This window comes from Micropterus dolomieu, linkage group LG06, assembly GCF_021292245.1.
Source record: "Micropterus dolomieu isolate WLL.071019.BEF.003 ecotype Adirondacks linkage group LG06, ASM2129224v1, whole genome shotgun sequence".
Classification (NCBI taxonomy): Eukaryota; Metazoa; Chordata; class Actinopteri; order Centrarchiformes; family Centrarchidae; genus Micropterus; species Micropterus dolomieu.
In genome coordinates this window covers 2,679,429-2,699,851 of record NC_060155.1, presented here as the reverse complement: position 1 = coordinate 2,699,851, position 20,423 = coordinate 2,679,429, and the positions used below count along the sequence as shown (strand labels likewise).

At 41.4% G+C, this 20,423-nt stretch overlaps 1 protein-coding gene and 1 long non-coding RNA gene across 4 annotated transcripts in view; one reads left to right on the top strand and one right to left on the bottom strand.

Annotated features, from left to right (window-relative positions):
- Nucleotides 1-4,068: 4,068 nt before the first annotated feature.
- myo10 (myosin X) overlaps nt 4,069-20,423 on the bottom strand; it is a 128,490-nt gene continuing 112,135 nt past the window's right edge. For all 3 annotated transcript variants that reach the window (XM_046051072.1, XM_046051073.1, XM_046051074.1), the window contains 18 exons: nt 19,796-19,835; nt 17,959-18,918; nt 17,491-17,611; nt 16,974-17,217; nt 16,122-16,217; nt 14,834-14,927; nt 13,943-13,998; nt 13,363-13,505; nt 12,504-12,695; nt 12,133-12,290; nt 10,475-10,598; nt 10,007-10,304; nt 9,657-9,864; nt 8,707-8,843; nt 8,492-8,612; nt 7,434-7,910; nt 6,868-7,059; nt 4,069-6,593 (listed from right to left, as the gene is read on the bottom strand). In XM_046051072.1, coding sequence (XP_045907028.1) covers nt 6,483-6,593; nt 6,868-7,059; nt 7,434-7,910; nt 8,492-8,612; nt 8,707-8,843; nt 9,657-9,864; nt 10,007-10,304; nt 10,475-10,598; nt 12,133-12,290; nt 12,504-12,695; nt 13,363-13,505; nt 13,943-13,998; nt 14,834-14,927; nt 16,122-16,217; nt 16,974-17,217; nt 17,491-17,611; nt 17,959-18,918; nt 19,796-19,835 — 3,772 coding nt within the window. In that variant the 3' untranslated portion in view covers nt 4,069-6,482. The remainder of the gene's footprint in view (nt 6,594-6,867; nt 7,060-7,433; nt 7,911-8,491; nt 8,613-8,706; nt 8,844-9,656; nt 9,865-10,006; nt 10,305-10,474; nt 10,599-12,132; nt 12,291-12,503; nt 12,696-13,362; nt 13,506-13,942; nt 13,999-14,833; nt 14,928-16,121; nt 16,218-16,973; nt 17,218-17,490; nt 17,612-17,958; nt 18,919-19,795; nt 19,836-20,423) is intronic.
- LOC123971950 lies at nt 10,564-12,479 on the top strand. The gene is made up of 2 exons (XR_006825336.1): nt 10,564-10,699; nt 12,068-12,479. It is a non-coding gene; the product is annotated as an uncharacterized LOC123971950 (long non-coding RNA).

The following is a 20,423-nucleotide window of genomic DNA, read 5'->3' as shown; positions in this document are numbered from 1 at the left end:
AGAGATGGCCGTGTCAGAGGTAATACTGTGCATGGTCAATATGGCACTGTAACCTTCTTTTAGGCACTTCTGCATTATGTAGCTTAAGGTCGGGTATGTGGGAGCTGTCAGTTTCCCAGTCGTTTATGTGAACAAGTTGGTTAGGTACAGAATATTGGCGCATGACATGAACGCAGCATAAGGGCTGATCTGTACTGAGATAAAATATCTTAAAAACATATAAAACAGATATTCTGGTAACACTTCATTTTACAGTACCACAGTTTCCTATAATGTCAAAGAAGTGAAAGTGTAGTGGTAAAATGGAGAACATTTCCCCACAATTGGTAATTTCTAATTAACAGTAATTAATAAATAATTAACATTAACTGGGTTTACTTGGGTTCAAATAGAGCAGTTATTTCAAGGAAGTCTTTCTTGAAATCAATGACCTATTTATAAAAACCATACTAACATAAATACCTGGCTCAGAACTTAGTCTTTCCTTGTAATTAGTTCCATAGAAGTGTTGTTTATATATGTGTATAGCAAAAAGACTAAAAGTCTGAAGCCAGCCCAGTGAGGCTGTAATAACCACTAGGCTACACATCAGAAAACAATTGCTGGATGGCTGTAAAATGGTGATAAATTTCATATTTTAAGATACTTACCAATAGTGGTGCAAAAACACTTAATCGATCTAACCTGGTCTTTGTCGGGGTGTGTTCAGGCTCAATGCAAAGCGAATTTTAGTGGTGCTCCTATTGCAATATTAAGTCATGACACATTTGCTCGAGGCAGCGCAGATTACATTTAAGTGAAGACTTGTCCACTTGATTAGAGAACATTAGATTCAACTTAAAGTGACAATTTGAGCACTTCCCAAGGCTACAGGAGCCCTCCGTGAGAAAACCGGAGCAGACTGAACTCACACACCTCTGATATGTTCAGCGATGTCTGGTGTGGTGCCCATTGATGGCTATCTCGGTCAGTTGGAGAAACAGTCGACCAGTCAAAGCTTTGTAGGCATCGTTTGACATAGCTTGATACACAGCTGCATCCATAAAGGATCGCAGTAGAGAAATGGCCACAAAAATAGTGTCAAACGTGATCGGTGGAACTGAACATATTGTTGTAGACTTATTGCTTTAGATCAAATAAACAAGTTAACTTTGACACTGTGCCCATTGAAAATGACGTTGGTGGGTGCTGATTGGTTAGGGCTACCCAAAACAAAATGAGCCCACCCTCCTTCCAAGACATAAATTAGCTATAGCTAACATGAACACAGTGTCAGGCCAAAAAGTGAATCAAAAGGCAATTTAGTCTGATTACCAGGCAAAATATTGTAAGCTGGATATGGCTGATACCTACGGAAGCCCTAAGCGGCCATCGATTCATATCTTTATTTTACTCCGTTTTCCCGTGATAACGGGATAATTATCTCGTGATCTCGAGATAACGACTGTTGTTTTCTTGTGATAACGAGATCACTTTCTCCTGATCTTGAGATAACAAAACAGTAGTTTAACACAGGGGTTGGCAAGAATGGTTCTTAGTGTTAATTTCAAGCTTAGCTCAATGAGTAAGGTATATGACTTGTACTTTTAAGATTGTGAGTTTGATCCTCACAGAAGACTAACTTTAAAAAAAAAAAATCTTTTTCATATTCATCTTCAACAAAGTTGTTATGAAGATGACTGATTCACATGTTCACAATTAATCACGTGCTGGAGTGTGCGCATCCCGGCAATTGGTCCACATTCATTAACCTATGGACTTTTCATTTCCCCATTATTCCCAAGCAGAGGAAATTCATCCGCTTCTCATTCTGGGGAATCCGTTTAACTACACATTTCCTGATGGCTATTTCAGAACCTTTGAAATAGCCGTCGGGAAATGTGTGATTGGATTCCCCTAAATCTCTTGATAACAACTTTGTTGAAGAGAATGATTAAAAACACACAAAAGAAAAATAAAAAAACTTTCCAGAAAAGTCAAACCTGCATGTCTGCAAGTCTGGCACTCTACCAACTGAACTAAACTCAGTAAATCAATGCAAAAATTATCACAAAGAAACACACCTGCCGCTGTATTCAGCTATGGTTCGTTATCTTGAGATCATGAGATCATTATCTTGTTATCATGGGGAAACGGAGTAAAATAAAAACATGAATTGATGGCCAATTAAGGCTTCCGTAGATACCTGTACTGTAGCCTTCATTGACTGTTTTTGGCTAATAAAGAATCTCATCAGGCTCAGCTGTCCTTATCAGCTTTAGCTTCACTTTGTCAGCCTACGTACAACTAAGGCTGTCCTTAGAACACTTGGCACGTTAACATGTTAGCATGCTACAATTGGCACATGAACATGATTACGGTTAGCATTTAAACATGCTAATGTTCAGTGTAATAATGTTGAATGTAATTTTGAGCATGTTAGCATGCTAACACTTGGTTATTCTAGGTCCAGAACTGTACTGTAAGAGTTTGTATAGTTTGGAGTTTCAAACTGGATCCAAAACAACTTAACTATGTAGAGAGCTTTGTATCCATCACTGTTTCCTTGGGATAAACCTGCTTTATGTTTTGTACAAATAAAACTTACCTTTTAAAAGACCAGATCTTTCCCAGCAAGCATTTGACGGGCGGAGAAAATTTCACAGATGCAAATGAGCACAAAAAATACCTGATGTCAGAAAGATATTGGGGTTTTAGTTTTACACAAGGTGCAGGCAGCAGAAATGGACATTTTTAACTTGATTATCAGATGATTTGTGCCGGTATAAATACAGCCGTTGAAAATTGTGGTTTTGATCTGTCTGTATACCATTATGTTGAGCTTCCAGGAGCCCTGTGGTGTTTGGGTTGTGGGGTTTTGGGGTGGTGGTTTGGGGCTCTGTTCTCGACCTTGTCATTTGGGTCGTTTGATTTTTTTTGGTGCCTTAGGAGGCTGAGTGACAACGTTGCAATGCGCAGCACAGAAATGACTTGAATGTGACTTTCCCGTTAGCTGTATTTCTATTTATTTTGAATGTAACATGGATGTAATGTATAAAGAATATTTATATATACAGAGAGCAGTGTGGGTTATTTGCCTGATGTCAAATTGAATTTAAGTGCATTTGGCTTTAAGATTGTGCTGCGAGGCAACTATGATGGCTACTGCAGGATGAATGTGAAGGGCACCTTCCTGAGAGCTGAACTCACTACATAGTGGTGACAGCAGTAACCTCTTCACATTGAGACCCAAGGGACAAAAGAGGAATCTAATGTTGGTGAGTCTAACTTTATACAGTATGCACAGTTATTGGCAGGAGCTTTTTTGCCCTATAGGTTAAAATGTTGTATCTCAATTCCTTAATTTGTCAAACAAAAGATCCTAATGGTATTTTACTGACCAGAATTTTATAAAGGTCTCAGTATGCTTCAAGCAAAGTGCTGGTTGGGTTGTGTAACAGCATCTGAAATCACCTTTCCAATGGCAGAATCGTGGGTGGCTGAGTCAGACCATTTCCCTGATACAGACAATCTGACAATTATGTGCATTTTCTGCCGTGACAGTGAAGAAGTATTCACTAGCGTGTGTTTTTATTCCCAGATCTGGGAGACGGTGGGACGCAGTCAGGGGGAAGATATGATTGAGGGCTGTTTGCCCCGCCTATAAGTGTCGCTATTCAGAACAGTTATTATCTTGTGTTTAGACATCTCTAATGTTATTTAAGATTCCTACAGAGATAGTATAGTTGAGAAGTTATTTTGAGGTTGTCCACTTCAGAAGATATCTGCCCCTGAATGGACTCAACTCAAGCATTTACTTTTAGCATAGCTGCTACACTTTACCTGGTCCTGTCATAGACGTTTGTACACCAGAGATTTCGACACCTGTAGTAGTAGTAGTAGTAGTAGTAGTAGTAGTGAGTAGTAGCAGTTGTAATAGAGGGTGTAGTACTAGTAGCTGTTAAGGCTGTAGTTGTAGTAGTTTTATTTACCAAATTACAAAGTACTCAAAACATAAAACTACTACTGTTGATTCAGTCTATGAAAATGATGTAAAATAAAGAATAAAACTTTACAGTGAATGCGCCCTTAGACCAAATATGCAACCATTTATTGTTAGAATCATCCTTTCCATACATAACACAGCTAATACAAATAAAAAAAACAAAACAAGATACCAGTATTGTGTCAAAGATCCACTGTCAGTTGGATAGTTGCGTAGAGAAAAATACAGCAAGATTTTTATCTTGAGAAAATCACCACATAGACATCATTCAGGAGAAAAAATAGAAGGCAAAGACTTACAGTATAAAATGTACAGCCACATGATTATATACTATATATATATATATATATATATAACATTGCACATTATACCAAAAAAAGGAACCACACATAGAATACAAAATAAGTGTACACAATTTACAACAAGGCACTGTGGGGAAATAACCTGCACACACGTCTTTGGATGGATCTGCCGCCCGCGGAGCTCCAGTGAAATGATGTAGGAATGTTACACTGCAAACATTCAAGCTGAGCAAGTCATCCTAAAATCTGACTGATCGCATCAAAATCCAACAGCAACTTCTAATGTTTCAATCACTGCAGCCTAAAGGGGCATTATGTGATGTTTCAAAGTCAGCATCTCAAATGTAACAAAAAAGCCCCCCAAAAGTAACCTGTATATATCCCAGTAAATCTCCATAGTTTAAACTGGGATGTTCATGTTGTGTTAATAAAAATAGCTACACTTTTAGTGGTGATTGAAAACCATGTTTTCTGACAAGTCCTTGGTTCTTATTAAGAGGGGGGACATGGATTAAATGCTGTATTTAGTACATACGAATGTACTTTTAAATATGTATGTAATTTTATAGAAAGTGTTTATGGACAAAATAACTTGGAAAAAAATAACAGGAATGTTAGATTACGGCTAATCCAGCAAATTTGATAACTGATAAATCAATATACTTCATTGCATTGGTACAAAAATCACAAAAATCCAACATTGCCATAAAGCCGCCCAGTGCAATGATTTGCTTACAGTATATATAGACAATATATACAGCCAAACCTTAGTTCTCTGGACCATGGTGCATCTCAGTGACTTAACGACGCTGCAGATGGGCTTTCACGAAAAACAACTGATGTTGGTGTATCAATGTATGCCGCCAGTATTAAGAAATTAATACGTTTGTTTCTAGAAAAACAGAATTTCAAGACTTTGACAAGAGTTTTGCTTGAATAACTTGCGTAGCTGGACAGATTCTGCAGTGTAAAAAAATACATTGGTAGTTAAAGGGAACGTGGGCTCAACTTCCAAGATTCTGGTTACACAGGAACACGAGTGGCACCGATAAGACAAAGTCTGACTTGAGTTTGTCCTCTATTAGTTTGAACAGGCACTTTTGTGACCTACGTATCATAAGCAAATCAATCAAAACAATCAATCACAATCTTGAAATGCGACGAGTACAGTTGCATATTATTTACAGTGAACAGATCGTCCCGGAGAAAGTTTGTATAGAAGGTCAGGTCCCAGAGTTTTTCAAAGCAGAGGAAAAGGCTTATGGGCTTTAACTATTTTCTTTTTTTTCTGTCTGCTGTTTTTTTTATTATTTTTTACATTCGGTCATGTAGATACACCTCTTGTAACTTGCATACACATGACACACAAACATGCACACACAAACAAAATCCTCAGTAACAAATAGCCCCATCCTGCAACAACAGTCCTTGTCCTTGCAAGACATTAGTATTCCAAAAAAGACACATCTGCACTTTCAGAGTGACCTGACGAGATAACAAGGTTGTGTTAAACCTTCAGCTGGTTTTCTTTGGTGTGAGAAACAGTGGAAAAGTTGAATTTGTTGCATTTGGCTATTTTACAAGTCCAGTAAGTGTCAGGATGAAGGGTTTTGATTAACTGTTTGCCGTATACTTTTGTTATTATCCAATCATTTGTGTCCTTAAATGAAATTAATGGCCCTCCACAACATTTTGAATTTTGTGTTTAAACAAAGAGATGAACAACTTTTCCTGGTTTCGTTCACTTCCTAGGTGGCTTTCCAGAGTGCTACATGGAGATTTATCTGCAGCTCCCACCACATTGTCAGACTGCACTGTCCATAACAACCATGGGTTTGGACAGTACACACTTGGCCACTAACATATTCCCCATTGTTCACAGCTGAGGAATTCTCCTTTTTGGACAAGAGGTTCACCCAAGGACACTTGTGCAGAGCAGATCTTTGTCGTTCTGATCTAGTAGGTGTGGATGGTTAATGTTTTGGAATGAAACCAGTTACAGTTGAGCTAGTTAATATTAAGAGCATTGTGGTTTGTCTCCAGCATTCACAGAGTCAGCCTGACATGTCAAACGTACGAGCTGCTCTCTCCAGAGCGCCGAGGATGGCCATCCATGCACAGCCCGTGGCGGCCACGCTCAACCTTCTGTGGCACTCTGGCAGGTGTCCATAAGGTCAAAGGTTAAAGGGCAGAGTTCACCAGGCACTGCACTGACTGCCGTGGCTGCTGACAGACTGACAGTTGCTGTAGCGCTTCTTGACGATCATGCTGATGTAGGCCTTCATCAACTTGGCGATGTCCATGACCTGCAGAGGAGAGGAAGGCGAGAGTTTATACTGTTCACGATGTTTCAAGATTAAAGGTGGGTGTTTCATGTGATTATCTGTATGCTTTTCTCGATACATTTCCGACCAAAATAAATGAATCCCAATAGAATTGCAGCTCTCAGTGGATTTGTTTGCCAAGGCAAATTTGTGGAGGGCTTTTCTCTAGAGCTGAACTTATGAGCTATTGGCTAATTGTAAAATTATTTGACAGTTCTGACCACATCATTCACATAATTTGTTGTGTTGTACCAACCATTTGTGTTTCAAAGACCAGCTCTCGGCCCTCCACGGCGATCTTGTAAGCGTTGGGCAGCGGAGCTCCGAAGGAGAGAATCTGTTCATACGGGAAAACCTCCAGAGGCCACGGCTCTCCTCGTTTGTACACCGATATGGCCTCCCGGCTCACGCCCAACCACAGCTCAGAGGGAAACGCTCCGTCTCGACACTAGATCACACACAGAAACAAGCATGAGAGCGCTGAGGCTTGACTGATTTAAAATAAAAAGGAAGATTTGTCACCAACAATGAAATGCCTGAAGTCATGTATATTCATAAATATAAAAACGTGAGTGGGGAATAGTTACGTTGTGATCTTTTAAAATGCTATGACAGGAAACAACTATGAAGGCAGCGTAGAACCTGCTCACATGTAATCATGAAGTGGCTCTACCTTGAAGAACACTGCGATGACTTGTTGACATAATATATTAAAATTAAAAACTAAGATTTTAGCCAATACGAACATTTTCTGATTACTAGGCTTAGTATTGTGTGAACTATTCTGACACTTTTTTTCAAGTTATTCAAACACGTCCTCACCTCAACGTTGAACAGGGTGGATCCGTATCCCTTCCACTCCTTCACCAGAGCCATGTATTTCACCATGGCCTGTTCCTGGCTCATCCCCTGCAGTTTCTTCCACTTGTCAATCACGCAGGTTCTCACCGCCGCCGCCTCCTCCCTCATCCAGGCCTCCAGGCTGTTCTCCTCCTCCAGCTTCTGCCGACTCAGAGAGCCGCTCCTGAAGCTCCTCCTCAGCGTTCCCTCCAGGAAGCTTGAACGTTTCCTCTCGGACGTCCCTGAGCGGTCGGCCACTGAGCCGGTGCCCGGAGCGAACGTCTTGGCTGAGTTCTGCACCCTGGCCCGCAGTCGCACCATGGGGAACACCTGGGACATTTCAGGGATGTTGGTCTGGGAGCTGTGATCGCCCAGGAGGTACTGAAGTCTCAGGGCAGCCAGGAACTGCAGAGTCTCCTCAGGGGCCGGATACTGACCACGGATGACGGCTTCATGGGCCTGTAGACAGCAGACAAAGAGAGGATGTAGAAGAAAATGTTTTAATATTACATTTTAATTTAATATTTTTTATGCGGAATATAAAAATTTTTACATATATAATGTTATATTTCACCAAATAAGCATAAATGCACGTGTCTGATTTTGACACAAAACTGCTCTACTAGACCTTTAAGATAAAATAAATAATATAGACTTTAGAATTAGCCACAATATGATATAAATCTTTTTTTTGTGCTTGAACTCTATGAATTGAATTCTATGCAAAAATAAAATCCAATACCCACTTGTGACTTGAGACAGAACTGGTTAAAACTTCTCACAAAATGAGATTTAAAACAAATGAATCAGTTAGTCAACTGACAGAAAAAGTCTAAAGTCGGCAGCTGTTTAGATAATTGGTTAATTGTTTTAGAAATGGATCAACAAGAAGTAAAAATCTTTGGGATTTGGGCTCCTGGTCAAACAAAAAAAGGAATTTGAAGACGTTATCTTCTGCTTTAGGAAACTGATGAATCATCTCTCAGTCTGATGGCTCTGCAGAGCAGAAGAATGACTTGTTGGTTTAAATTCGGTCTCACCTGTTCAAACATGAAGGCAAACTCCACACTGTCTTTGGGAACGTTGTCTGTGTCCAAAAAGCAGTAGAGCTTGAAATAAAACTTCCAGCCGGTGTTGTGTTCGTCTGGGCTGGCTGAGAGCCTGAAGACCAGAGAGATAGTGTCAATCAAGACCGGAGGACACAAAAAGATACGCTAAAAAACACACACACACACACACACACACACACGCTTACTTTTCAAATTTGGCGAGCACGTCGGCCACCACCGTGCGGCTCTCAATGGCTTTCTCTGTGGTGTCGTTGTGTTCAAACAGAGCAAACATGTTCCTGCTGTCCTCCATGGCCAGGCCACGGATCAGCTTCTCCACCACCTGACACACACACAGATCAAGGCACAAACACTATTGAATCATCTAGAATGTGCAGATCAGATGAGATCTAACAATTCAAATAATGAAAGATGCCCTGGATAAAAAGCTTGAGATATTTACAAAAAAAATGACACATTCAGAAAAGGTGGAACATAAAAATGCTGGTTTGCCAAAACAAAAGTATGAACTGTACATTTACAGTGTATATACAACATTAAAAGAAAGCTCTGTCTTTAAATGGGTATCACAGCTGGTCATATCATGGTTAATTGTCTGGTTTCAATATTCAGATGAACCTCTTTTAAAGGGGACCTATTATGCTTTTTCCATATTTTCTGTCATATCTATAATGTTACAGTGTTGGATTGTTCATGTTAAATGTGGCCAAAACTTCAAATAATAAGGTAAACATATTTAAAAGAAAGAAAAAAAATAAATAAAATAATAGAGAAGCATCTACAGTTTGTTTCAGACAGGGGGTTAAATGAGCATGAAGGGCCAGTATAAGATAGAAAAGGATTTTTAAAAACTTTTTTGAACAACCATTTCTCTTTTTTTACTTTTATGCAGACTTATTCAATGTACCGGTATGTAATATCTTAAGACTCAGAATCTCACTAAGCACTCCATCAGCCTGATATTCCGTCTGAATTTCCTACTTTGTTTAACTTCATTCAAACTGAATCCCTGAACATCGGAGATTTGGGACGTGATTCAGACGTCCGGGACCAGGCTAGCATTCAACACCAGCTTTTGAACCACTGTGTAATAAACATCTTAACCTGTGTGCCAGCAGCCCCGGCTGTCACCCACCTCTCCGGCTGTTGTGTGTGAGTTGATGGTGATCTTGCAGGATCCTCCGCCATGACAATGAACGGTGGTGCTCATGTCCTGCCGGGCCACGATGGAGCGGATCTCCTCTTGCGACGGGACGTTCTCTCTGGCTCGAATCTTCTTCAGGGAGTCAAGGGAGAAGGCGGCGTAACGATCCATCTCAGAGCCGGGGAAGAGCTCTCGAGTCCTGCAGGGAGAGAGATTTGGATTTGTTAATGTTAGAGATTACACCAACAGTTATCTAAAGACAATTTGGCGGTAGTTGCATCCCCAAAAATGCATTTTCTGATTCACAAACTGTCTTCATCCATCTGTAAACATGTCAATACCTCTTCAGGTGGAACTTCAGGTATCTGAGGATGCTCCTGGTGGGGACGAACGTGCAGGACATGCAGGCCAGGATCTTCCAGCTGCAGAGGTTTCCGGGGCTGCCAGGCTGTGGCGGACGAGTCGTCTGCTTGATAAGTTGGCAGAAGAGCTCGTCCCGCAGAGGTTTGAGCTCCTGGCCGGTCTGCAGGATACCCTGGATTATGGGCACTGGGTCAGCCACGCCCTCCAGGTGCTGCAGAGAGCTGAACACTTTGAGGGCTTCTTCCTGCAGCGTTGTGTAGCTTCTGTTTCTCAGAGCTGAGCAGGGAGGAGGGAAGCGATCAGTCATGTGGTGGATGGTGTGAGCTCATTCCTGATAATACAGCAGCTTAGGACTGGAATTTACATTTACTGATATTTCCGTCTTACCTGATGAAAGTCCCTCCTCCTGAATGTCTGTTTTTTGTGTCTATATCTGTGTGACTCACCGGTGAGGTGGATGTCGCCGTAGGGCAGTGGTAGCAGTGGTGAGTGCAGCGGGTGGTGGCTGTAGCGAAGGATGGGGTTCCTCTTGTATATCTGCTCCACCACCTCTGAGTTCAGACAGTTCTCCTGCAGAGAGCAGAGGAGCCTGACTTAAACGATGCACTGCTGAAGGGTTACTAGGGTGAACATGGTTTTAAAATGAGGACTGACGTCTTTGCATGTAGCAGGTGCATTTTCCTTTGTAGTAATTTAAGTGAGTGACTACAATGAGATTTGACTTTTGGAATTATGATGGTTATAGTCACAATTAAATGACAAAAAATGTGTTAAGTTTGAATGTAAACAACTTTGAGCAGTTTCTCCAGTTACCTCTCTACACACATATCTACACTGAACAAAATTATAAATGCAACACATTTGTTTTTGCCCCCATTCTTAATGAGCTGACTTTCTCTATGCACACAAAAGGCCTATTTCCCTCAAATATTGTTCACAAATCTGTCAAAATCTGTGTCAGTGAGCACTTCTCCTTCGCCGAGATAATCCATCCACCTCACAGGTGTGGCATATCAAGATGCTGATCAGACAGCATGGGGATTGCACAGGTGTGCCTTACAATAAAAGGCCACTCGATGTGCAGTTCCACTGTATTGGGGGGATAGTCCAGAAACTGTGACCACCATTTGCCTCACGCAGTGCAACACATCTTCTTCGCATAGAGTTGATCAGGTTGTTGATTGTGGCCTGTGGAATGTTGGTCCACTCCTCTTCAATGGCTATGCGAAGTTGCAGTCAGGTCGAGACCCTGATGACGACGACGACGAGCATGCAGATAAGCTTCCCTGAGATGGTTCCTGACAGTTTGTGCAGAAATTCTTTGGTTCTTTGGATGTACTCCCAAATTCTCTGAAAAGTCTTTGGAGACTGCTTATGGTAGAGAAATGAACATTCAGTTCATGGGCAACAGCTCTGCTGGACATTCCTGCAGTCAGCATGCCAATTGCACGTTCCCTCAAAACTTGCGACATCGAGTGGCCTTTTATTGTGGCCAGCCTAAGGCACACCTGTGCAATCCCAATGCTGTCTGATCAGCAATTTGATATGCCACACCTGTGAGGTGGATGGATTATCTCGGCAAAGGTGCTCACTAACACAAATTTTGACAGAACAATATTTGAGAGAAATAGGCCTTTTGTGTACATAGAGAAAGTCTTAGATCTTTGAGTTCAGTTCATGATGAATGGGGGCAAAAACAAAAGTGTTGTGTTTAGAATTTTATTCAGTGTATGTCACTTGAATTAGAGACTCATACTTAACCACAGACAGAGTGTGGACTGCATCTTGTTATCTGTATTTGCCCTCTGATAGACAAGGGACTTGTGTGTCCTGCCCAGTGTATTCTGGGATAGACTCTAGCCTCAAGTAACCCTGCACACAAAATGGATGGTTCTTTTAGTAACCCAGTATATTTGACTTTGCATGTGGTTTAAGAAGTTAAAAATAAAATCAAACTGAATCTGACTCCTTCAGAATGAACCTTCCCTGCATTAAAAAAATCCAATAATTAATCCATTACTTCTATCACCCTCTTATAGCTTCTAGTGCAATCTCCAACTACGTGGATGGAGTTTCTCCATCAGGTTGCAAGGAAGTTTCCTACCTTGATGTCCTGGATGAGCTGCTGGGTCGGTGTGTCGATGGGAGCTTTGGTGTCGATGACGTTCTGGATAGAGTTGGCCCAGCGTGTGGCCTCATTGAGCAGCTTACAGTAGAGACGGTACGAGTGTTTACGGCCATACACAATCACATTCCAGTAGCCTGTCAGGAGGACCACATGAGGAGGAACAGAAAGAAACACGTCACGTCAAAGGAACAATTGTTTCTGACTGTGAGAGAAAGGTCCTGTAAGGACACAGACATATCACGGTTAAATTAAGGCATTTGGCACACATACTTCAATCTCCCATTACAGATGCAAGACACCAGAATAAAATGTCAGTAAATCAAGTCTATTCTATTTCCTTTCCTTACCGGTCTCTTTGAAGACCTTTTCGTCCGGCTGAACCACTGAGCAGAGGCTGTTCAGCACCAGTGTTCCCAGCTTCAGGGCGTTACGCTCTGAGCTCTTATAGTAGTCCAGGGAATTATGGGTAAGCAGGAACCAACGCTTCTTCAGCTTTAGTGAGGCTTTAGTACTGTTCTTCATCTCTTTGTGCAACCAGCCTGGTGGAAATAGAGGAATTAGAAATTTATGTTGCTAGTTGCTTTCTTAAAGGTGAAGAGTCAGCCTGACATGGCAGCAGCAATTAAAACTCTGCAGTTAAACCTGCAATTTTCCCCAAATGTTAAATGTGCAGGTTGTTGTGCTAAAACTTGCAAATTACATTAAATAATTTGGACAGTTTTGTTTTTTGTGGTTAATTATTTCTAGTTTTTAATACCTTTTTAAATTCAGAAAAATGTCAGAAACCTTGGAGTTTGGTGTAAGCTGCTACATATGTAAAGTTCAAACAACTACAAACTAGAAGTTTTTGTTTTATCCACAACACATTGATACACTTTTAAATAAGGTGATCTATTCTTATCCTGTATTTGAGGACCACAAACTTCCTTATCTGATTACATCAGCAATGATTTTCTTTTTTTTTGCTATTTGTAAGTTTAAACCAAATAAAAGTAAAAAAACAACAACACACACAGTCACAATAAGTGACCAGCTTCTACTTCTGCTTCTTACAGATGCTCCTCTAGCATTGTTTATATCTGTGTTGCTGTGCTGCTGTAAATCTGATCTATTTTTCTGCCTAAGTGCATTCTGGGAGAGATTCTAGCCCTCAAGCCGCCTTCAAAAGGCATGAAGAGTAAAGGGATGTTAAGATTGTGTTGTTACCTCGAATGATGAACTCCTGTCCATCGACGCGGGTGTCTCCTTTGGAGCGCTGCAGCAGAGTGATCCAGTGGTGCATCTCCTCGGGCGTGTCGGCGTTGCAGTGCAGCAAGCGGTTTGCCGTGATCATGACGAAGGAGTTCGGCCTGTTACGGTTCAGAAATGCAGTTAATGGTGATGATTGTAAGAATAAGAAGAAGAAGAGAGGATCAAACACCGACAGCTGACCCTTCACAAACTTTTAAATCTAAAACCAGATGAAAGACATGAGAACAATCAGTCTGAACTCAGATTGAAGAAGCATCCTAAAGTATGAAAGCAGGAATTAATTTGTTTTTGTGTTCAGGCCATTGCTGGATTTTTAAATATGTATGAAAAGCAGCACACCCTAGTGGCTGAGCTATGGCTGGGCTGTGGCTGAGAAAATAATGAGGTACTGAAACCAAACGGGTCTCAACAGACCTGAATGAAGAGTGGTGGCATTTATCTAACTGACACTACTTCTGCTAGTGTGTGTGAAACAGTGCAGGGCTGCACAAAGAAAGGCCAGAGACGTGACGTGATGTCTGATGCAGATCCTCACCTCTCTGGATTATCTGACGCACAAACCGAATCGATCATCCCCACATCCAACGTTCCCTGACGAGACAGAGAGAGAGGTAGGGGTTTCAGTAACAGTGTTCAGGATGTGGATAATGAGTTTGACCTTCCTCTGCCCCGTGGAAACCAATTATCCCACACAGACACACACACACGAAAGCAACATCACGCTCACTCACAGGTACAACGCTGAAAGGAGGAAACAGCATTTCCAACACATCTATGTTCGATCAGAGAATTGAAAAGAACAGAACATAACAAAAGAGGGCAGCATGACATAAAACACATCTAAAAGTGTTCAGATTGACACAGAGGGAATTTTAAATGTCAATGGAAGGAAAAAAGAAAACGTGAACAAAGGCAGATCAGCTCTAAGAAGAGACTCATCCACATGAGTTGAGATGTTGTTTTAACAAAAACATTGCTCTTATTCTGAAGCTATTTCACTTCCTGTACATAGTGACAGAAGAAAAAAAAAAAGAGTGAAACCAGTTTGATGAATCAAAAAAATCTATACCATTTATATTCAGGTTTCTATCCTTTTAATATCTCTGGGTGTTTTAGAATATAGTGGTCAATGTTGCAAATCAAGGATCAGGACTGTATAAAACCATGTTCGAGCCATTCTATTTTCATTATTTGTAAAAAGTAATCTAAGATAATGGCTCAGTTATCAGTTTTGGGGGGTTTCAAGTTCTGGGAAGAAGATTTTCACTTATTATTGACATTGCCATTAAGACATCATTTGACAGTGTAACTTGAGATGGGTTTTTAGCACCAATAACCAAAACTATTTTTCTTCCTAAAAAACACACAGCACACTCTTATTACAACTCCATTTCCCACAGCGCTTTGCTTCCCCCGCAGTACTCACCACAGCATTCTGGGGGTTGGCCTGCTCGTCGTGCATTTCTCTGATCTCCTGTTCTGTAGAGCCGTGGACCTGACTCAGCACGCTGAACCACTGGCTGGAACCATGCAGACGACATCATCATCAGCAACATCATCAAGACATGCAGCCAATCAGGATTTACAGTGAACAGGACACGTTTGAAGGTCCAAAATACTGACGTCTCAACTGATAAGTTGATTTCAGAATAATTTGAGTCAAGCTGTCTCACTAAACTGGGATATCGTTTTGTCACTAGATTACAATTTTCTTTTGTGTCACATGAAATATATGATCTGTCTTATCTAATCTTATTTGGATTTTGTGAAGAAAGAAGCACACAGAATTCACGCAAAATCATTATGTATTTTATGACATCTAAACGGTGAAAGGCTTTTGGTTTTCTGTCTCTGTTTTTCAGACGTGAAAAGATTTGCATTGGGTGAAATGATGTTGGGTTACTTCCAATTTACTTTTGTCCCGTGAAAAAAATCATCAAGTTACATTCTGGAAATTATTTTGTTATTAATTATTGCATATTTGTGTCAATATGCTGTTCATATATAGTAAATATTCTATGTTCAGACTGATGCTTTCTCAAACATATGGAGCTGATGTCGGTTCACACTGAGAGAGAGGCTGGCACTGCTAACCTGCTGCCAACACACACACACACACACACATACACACACAGTTCTTCATCTTCCTGTCAGGGCAGATATATGGAGGAAGTGGACTGCCCCCTCTGAGAGGAAATCGATGTGTTACCAGGGGCAACCAGCACAACGACCCCATAGCGACAATACCTCTCCTGTCTGACTGTGTGTGTGTGTGTGTGTGTTTGTTTTCTTGGGGAAATCATAAAAGGAGTTAAAAAGGAGACAAATCTAAAGACAGAAGCTGGTTAAAGGAACAGCAGGTGTATTAATGATATCTATAAGTTAATGATATCTTTAAGTTAATGATAACTGAATGTGACATAAAGTTATGGTGTCACATCAGTACATTACTAACAAAGACATACCATGTGGGGTTGCTCTGATCAATTCACATGGCTGTTTCTTTTATACTTTCATATATCACGTTTGTTTTTGTCTTCTTTTCAGACCTGTGTAATTCTGCAGGGACATTTAGATGCATTTTTGGAGAAGTATAATTCCAACTTTAGACATTAACACTAATTGTGATAAGGTGTGAAAAGTGTTTTGTAAAGCGGTTTGGACTACATCACTGCATGAAAGGTTATATTAAACATTACTGTCTGAACACACACCTGGCATCCTCGGCAGACTCTGCGATCAGATGGTAGGTCCTCTCTGGCATCACAATGTCGATTCCATTCTCCTTACCAGTGTTATCAATTATTTCTCTGCAGATCACAAAAAAAGGTAAATCTCTCTATAAGAACCTCACCTCGTCCTCTTTGGCTCACCAACAGGACACAATCAAAAGATATGACACTAACTAATAAGACTAATTTTCTTGAAAAATGTTTTGACTTTACATTTCTATTTGCAGCTTTCCTATTCAATACTGTTATTATAAAGTCAGCATGTAGTGGCTATTAGAACAACAGCATCCTAGTTATTGAGATAATATTGTAATACATGTACACAGTAATTGTGATTATTTCAGATATAATAATAAGTACTGAGTGTATTTCTCTGACCATTTTCTTTATTCTAGATTGCAGCCTGCATGTCCGATGTGTAATTATGTAAATAAGCTTAACACTCAATTACAACTCCCCATTCTTTTATTTCTTACAGCTTGTTCTCTATAAAGAGTAACAACACACAATACAAACTATCTTTGTTCAGCGTAGTTTTCCTTCTTTTTAGGTGTGTCTATCTATGTCTATCTTCCTGTACATTTTTCTTGGAACTGTGTGTAACATTGAGAGCAACTTAAAACTGGAGTCACATTCCTTGTAGGCCTATGTGTACACACTCTTTGCAGATTCTGATTCAGTGATATATTAATAAGTGTTGTCAGCAACGCAAAGTTAAAACCAGAGTTCGACTCCTCATTCTGGTTTGGAAATGTAACTACTGCTGCACAGCTGACTGTGCCCTGTTAAATGACATCATGCTGGTGATTTTGAGGTAGCCTGATTGTTCCTTACTTGGCATTATGCATGTCGAGCACTCCCTTCATCTTCTCCTCGCCATCGTTCTCAAAATACATGAGCTTGCTCTGCCGCAGCACGAACCAGCGGCGCTTCCAGTTGCGGCGGGACAGTGTAGACGAGCCCCCTCCCTTCTTGTGCAGCCAGCCCTGCTTCAGAGCCTCCTGCTTGGCCCGAAACCACAGGAAGGTCTCATCCTTCAGAACACACCAGCGCCGCTTCCACGTGTTTATAAGACCGCCTGGAGAGGAAAATATTGAGAGATTTTGACTCATGTGATCACAGTCCACTGCTACATCTGTGACCACGAGGGCTGTGACTGCTGGGGGACAGAGAGACGTGAGATATTACATGACATTTGTTGCACTAAAGATTTTGATGTGAGTTTGGAATAGAAGGACAGAACAATCTAACTAATACTACAAATCATATTCTCACTTTACTGTGGAGTATTCTCACATTTCAGTCCTTTTCAGCTTCTCAAAGAAGTGTAATACTGTAATGAAGGAGATACCTTTGATGTAGAGGAAACTGTGGAAGTACGGCAGCGTGACGCAGCTGTAGACTGAGTCCCGCCGATACGACAGCTCGTCATCGGTGTCAAACCTGTCAAAGTCATCCTCGCTGTCCTCAAACTGGAATGAAAACAACAGAAATTCAACATATACAAAGTCAGCATGGCTGAATGTTTTCATGGTAGAATGTAAGTTACTGCCCCTCCTGATAAAATCATTCTCTGACTCCAGCTTCTTAAATGTGAATTTTCTGGTTTGTTTACTCCTCTATGAAAGAAAACATAACATCTTGTGGACAAAACAAGACATTTGAGGACATCTTGGGCTTTGAGAAACACTGATCTACATTTTTCACCATTTTCTGACATTTTATAAACCAAACAACTGATCGATTAATCGAGAAATTAATCGACCGATGAATCAACTATGAAAATATTGGTCAGCCCTAATCCTGAGACCAGACTCACCGAAGACTGAGCCCCCTCCGAGCTGAAGCGGTAAGCCCCTGAGCTGTTGTAGGTGCCTACAGAACCACGGTAGTCAGGAGACCACTGGCCGCTGCGAGGGTGGGAGAAGGCCACACTGCCACTGGACACAATGGCTCCCTCATCGTAGTCATCCTGGTCGTAGTCTGAATCCTCGTCTGGTGGTATGAGCTCCACCAGGTCATCGGACTGAGCCTCGGACGAGGCCTGGGGGTGGCAGTAGGCCGAGTCTCCGCTGGAGGAGTTGCTGTGGCAGGCGAGGGGCAATGGTGGTAAAGGCAGCGGCTGGTGAAGCAGAGTCAGGGTGGTTGGTGGCAGTGGTGGGATCACACCATCATTGGCGTATGGGTCTTCTTCAGACGAGTCATCACTTGTTCGGATCCCGCTTGTCCGCTGGCCGTCAGAGTGGCCATGCTCGCTCGGGTTCGGCGAGTCTTTGAAGGCCTCATCATCAGCCCCAAAGCCTTCGTCCACCTCTTCCTCCTCGTTGCCTCTCCTCCGGCCACCCTCTTTCTCCTTCTCGTCCCCTTCGCTGACTCCCAACGAGCTTTCAATGTTCCTCACACACTCATCAATCTCGTCAAAGTTCAGCGAGTCGAGGAACTGCTGCGCCGCCTTGCAGGCTTCGTCCTCCAGACGCCTGAGCTCCTGGTCACGGAGAAGCTGCAGGCGGTTGAGGGAGGCCTCGGTCAGAGAGAGCTCCTGACGCTCCTTCTGCCTCTGCAGCACCTGGATCTCCCGCTCCAGTCGCAGGATCTCCTCCACCTGAGATGCCTCTTGAGGACGGACTGCCTCCTCTTCTTCAGATCCCTCCTCGAGGGCCTCTGCTGACTCCAGCTCCTCCAAGGTGTCCGGTGATGCTGCAGCTGCTCCTGCAGGCTGAGGCAGAACCAGAGAGGCTAACTCCTGATGAAGCTCCTCCAGTCTTCTGGCCTCTTCAGCCTGAGAACAAAAACAAACAAAATTGGAAAACAATCTGATGGAAACATTTTTTGAAATCTTTGGAGGATCTGCACTAAAACTGATATAACAACAGAAGACTTGTCGTCCATTCACCTCTAAAATATTATCATAAAGGAATCATGAAGGAATTTAGGGGTACTATGACACAGGTTTCTCCAGGTCATGTTGGGGTCAATTGCTGAGCTAACTGAGCACTGTGTTTCCTCGACCGGACTCAATAAATAATGCTATGTTAAGTAAATGTATTTGCTCCGTACTTATATAGCGCCTTTCTAGTTTTTCGACTACTCAAAGCGCTTTCACACTACATCTGCATTCACCATTCACACACATTCATACACCGGCGGAACAGCCGCCAGGGGCAATTCGGGGTTCAGTATCTTGCCCAAGGACACTTCGACATGCAGCCTGGGGGAGCCGGGATTGAACCGCCGACCTTCCAATTAACGGCCAACCCACTTCTTCTGAGCCAAGTCTTTTGGAAATTGGAAATTTCTTCATCACACCTGAACCTGGCTCACAATATTTTGATAACACTATCTGTTTCAATTGACTGTTCTTCAAGTCTTGACAGTGTCATTTATCATAATTTTACTGCAGCTTTTTGCCTTCCCACATCTTTTTCCAAGGTACCTACTCTAATTTCTACACAATGCCTAACAAGTTGATCTGTACTGTATAATAATGTACTCAAATAAGATAAAAACAATAAAATAATCTCAAAAAATGTATAAAAATTGTGTCTGACAGACCGATCCAAATATGCCTATAGAGGCTGGGCTCAGCCGAATATCATCAGTGAAATGTTTAAAATGTTAAATCACACAAATTAATTCCTTAATCAGTTTCATCGTACCTCTCTGGCGAGTCTCTCAGCCTCCAGCCTCTGCCTCTCCCTGCACAGACACAAACAGATAGACATCAGCTGACTGAAACAGACAGTAAAAGATATGATTTACCAAAACACAAGTTAATTACATTTCCCGTCTCATTGTGGCATTAAAATCCCATAAAACCCATCTAGAATACAGGTTGTGAAGATCAGACGGACAGGCATCTGTCCAAACAACAATAACCAAAAAGTACATATAATACTACAGGTATGTGGGTATTTAGTATGCTAACTGTACTGGTAACTTGACTAACTTCACTTTGCTGTCTCTTTCTGTTTATTTAGTCTTCATCTTTGCTGCTATTTGCTGCAGTGTTTTTTACTTCTGATTCTGATATTATTTGAGTCAAAATTCTAAAATTTGATTGTTTTTCGGCCAATAAATATACATTAAATAATGGATTTAGTTTATCTAGAATTGTATATATAGTTATTGGTGACTAAGCTTTGAAATTTAGACCATCATGTTAAGAGAAAATTTTGAGAAAATTTTTTGTAAACAGTTTAATGGATATGTGAATATGTATATGTGGGGAGGCATTTGGACCTTTGTATTTCTAAAATCCTGCCTATCATAAATCACTTCTGGTGC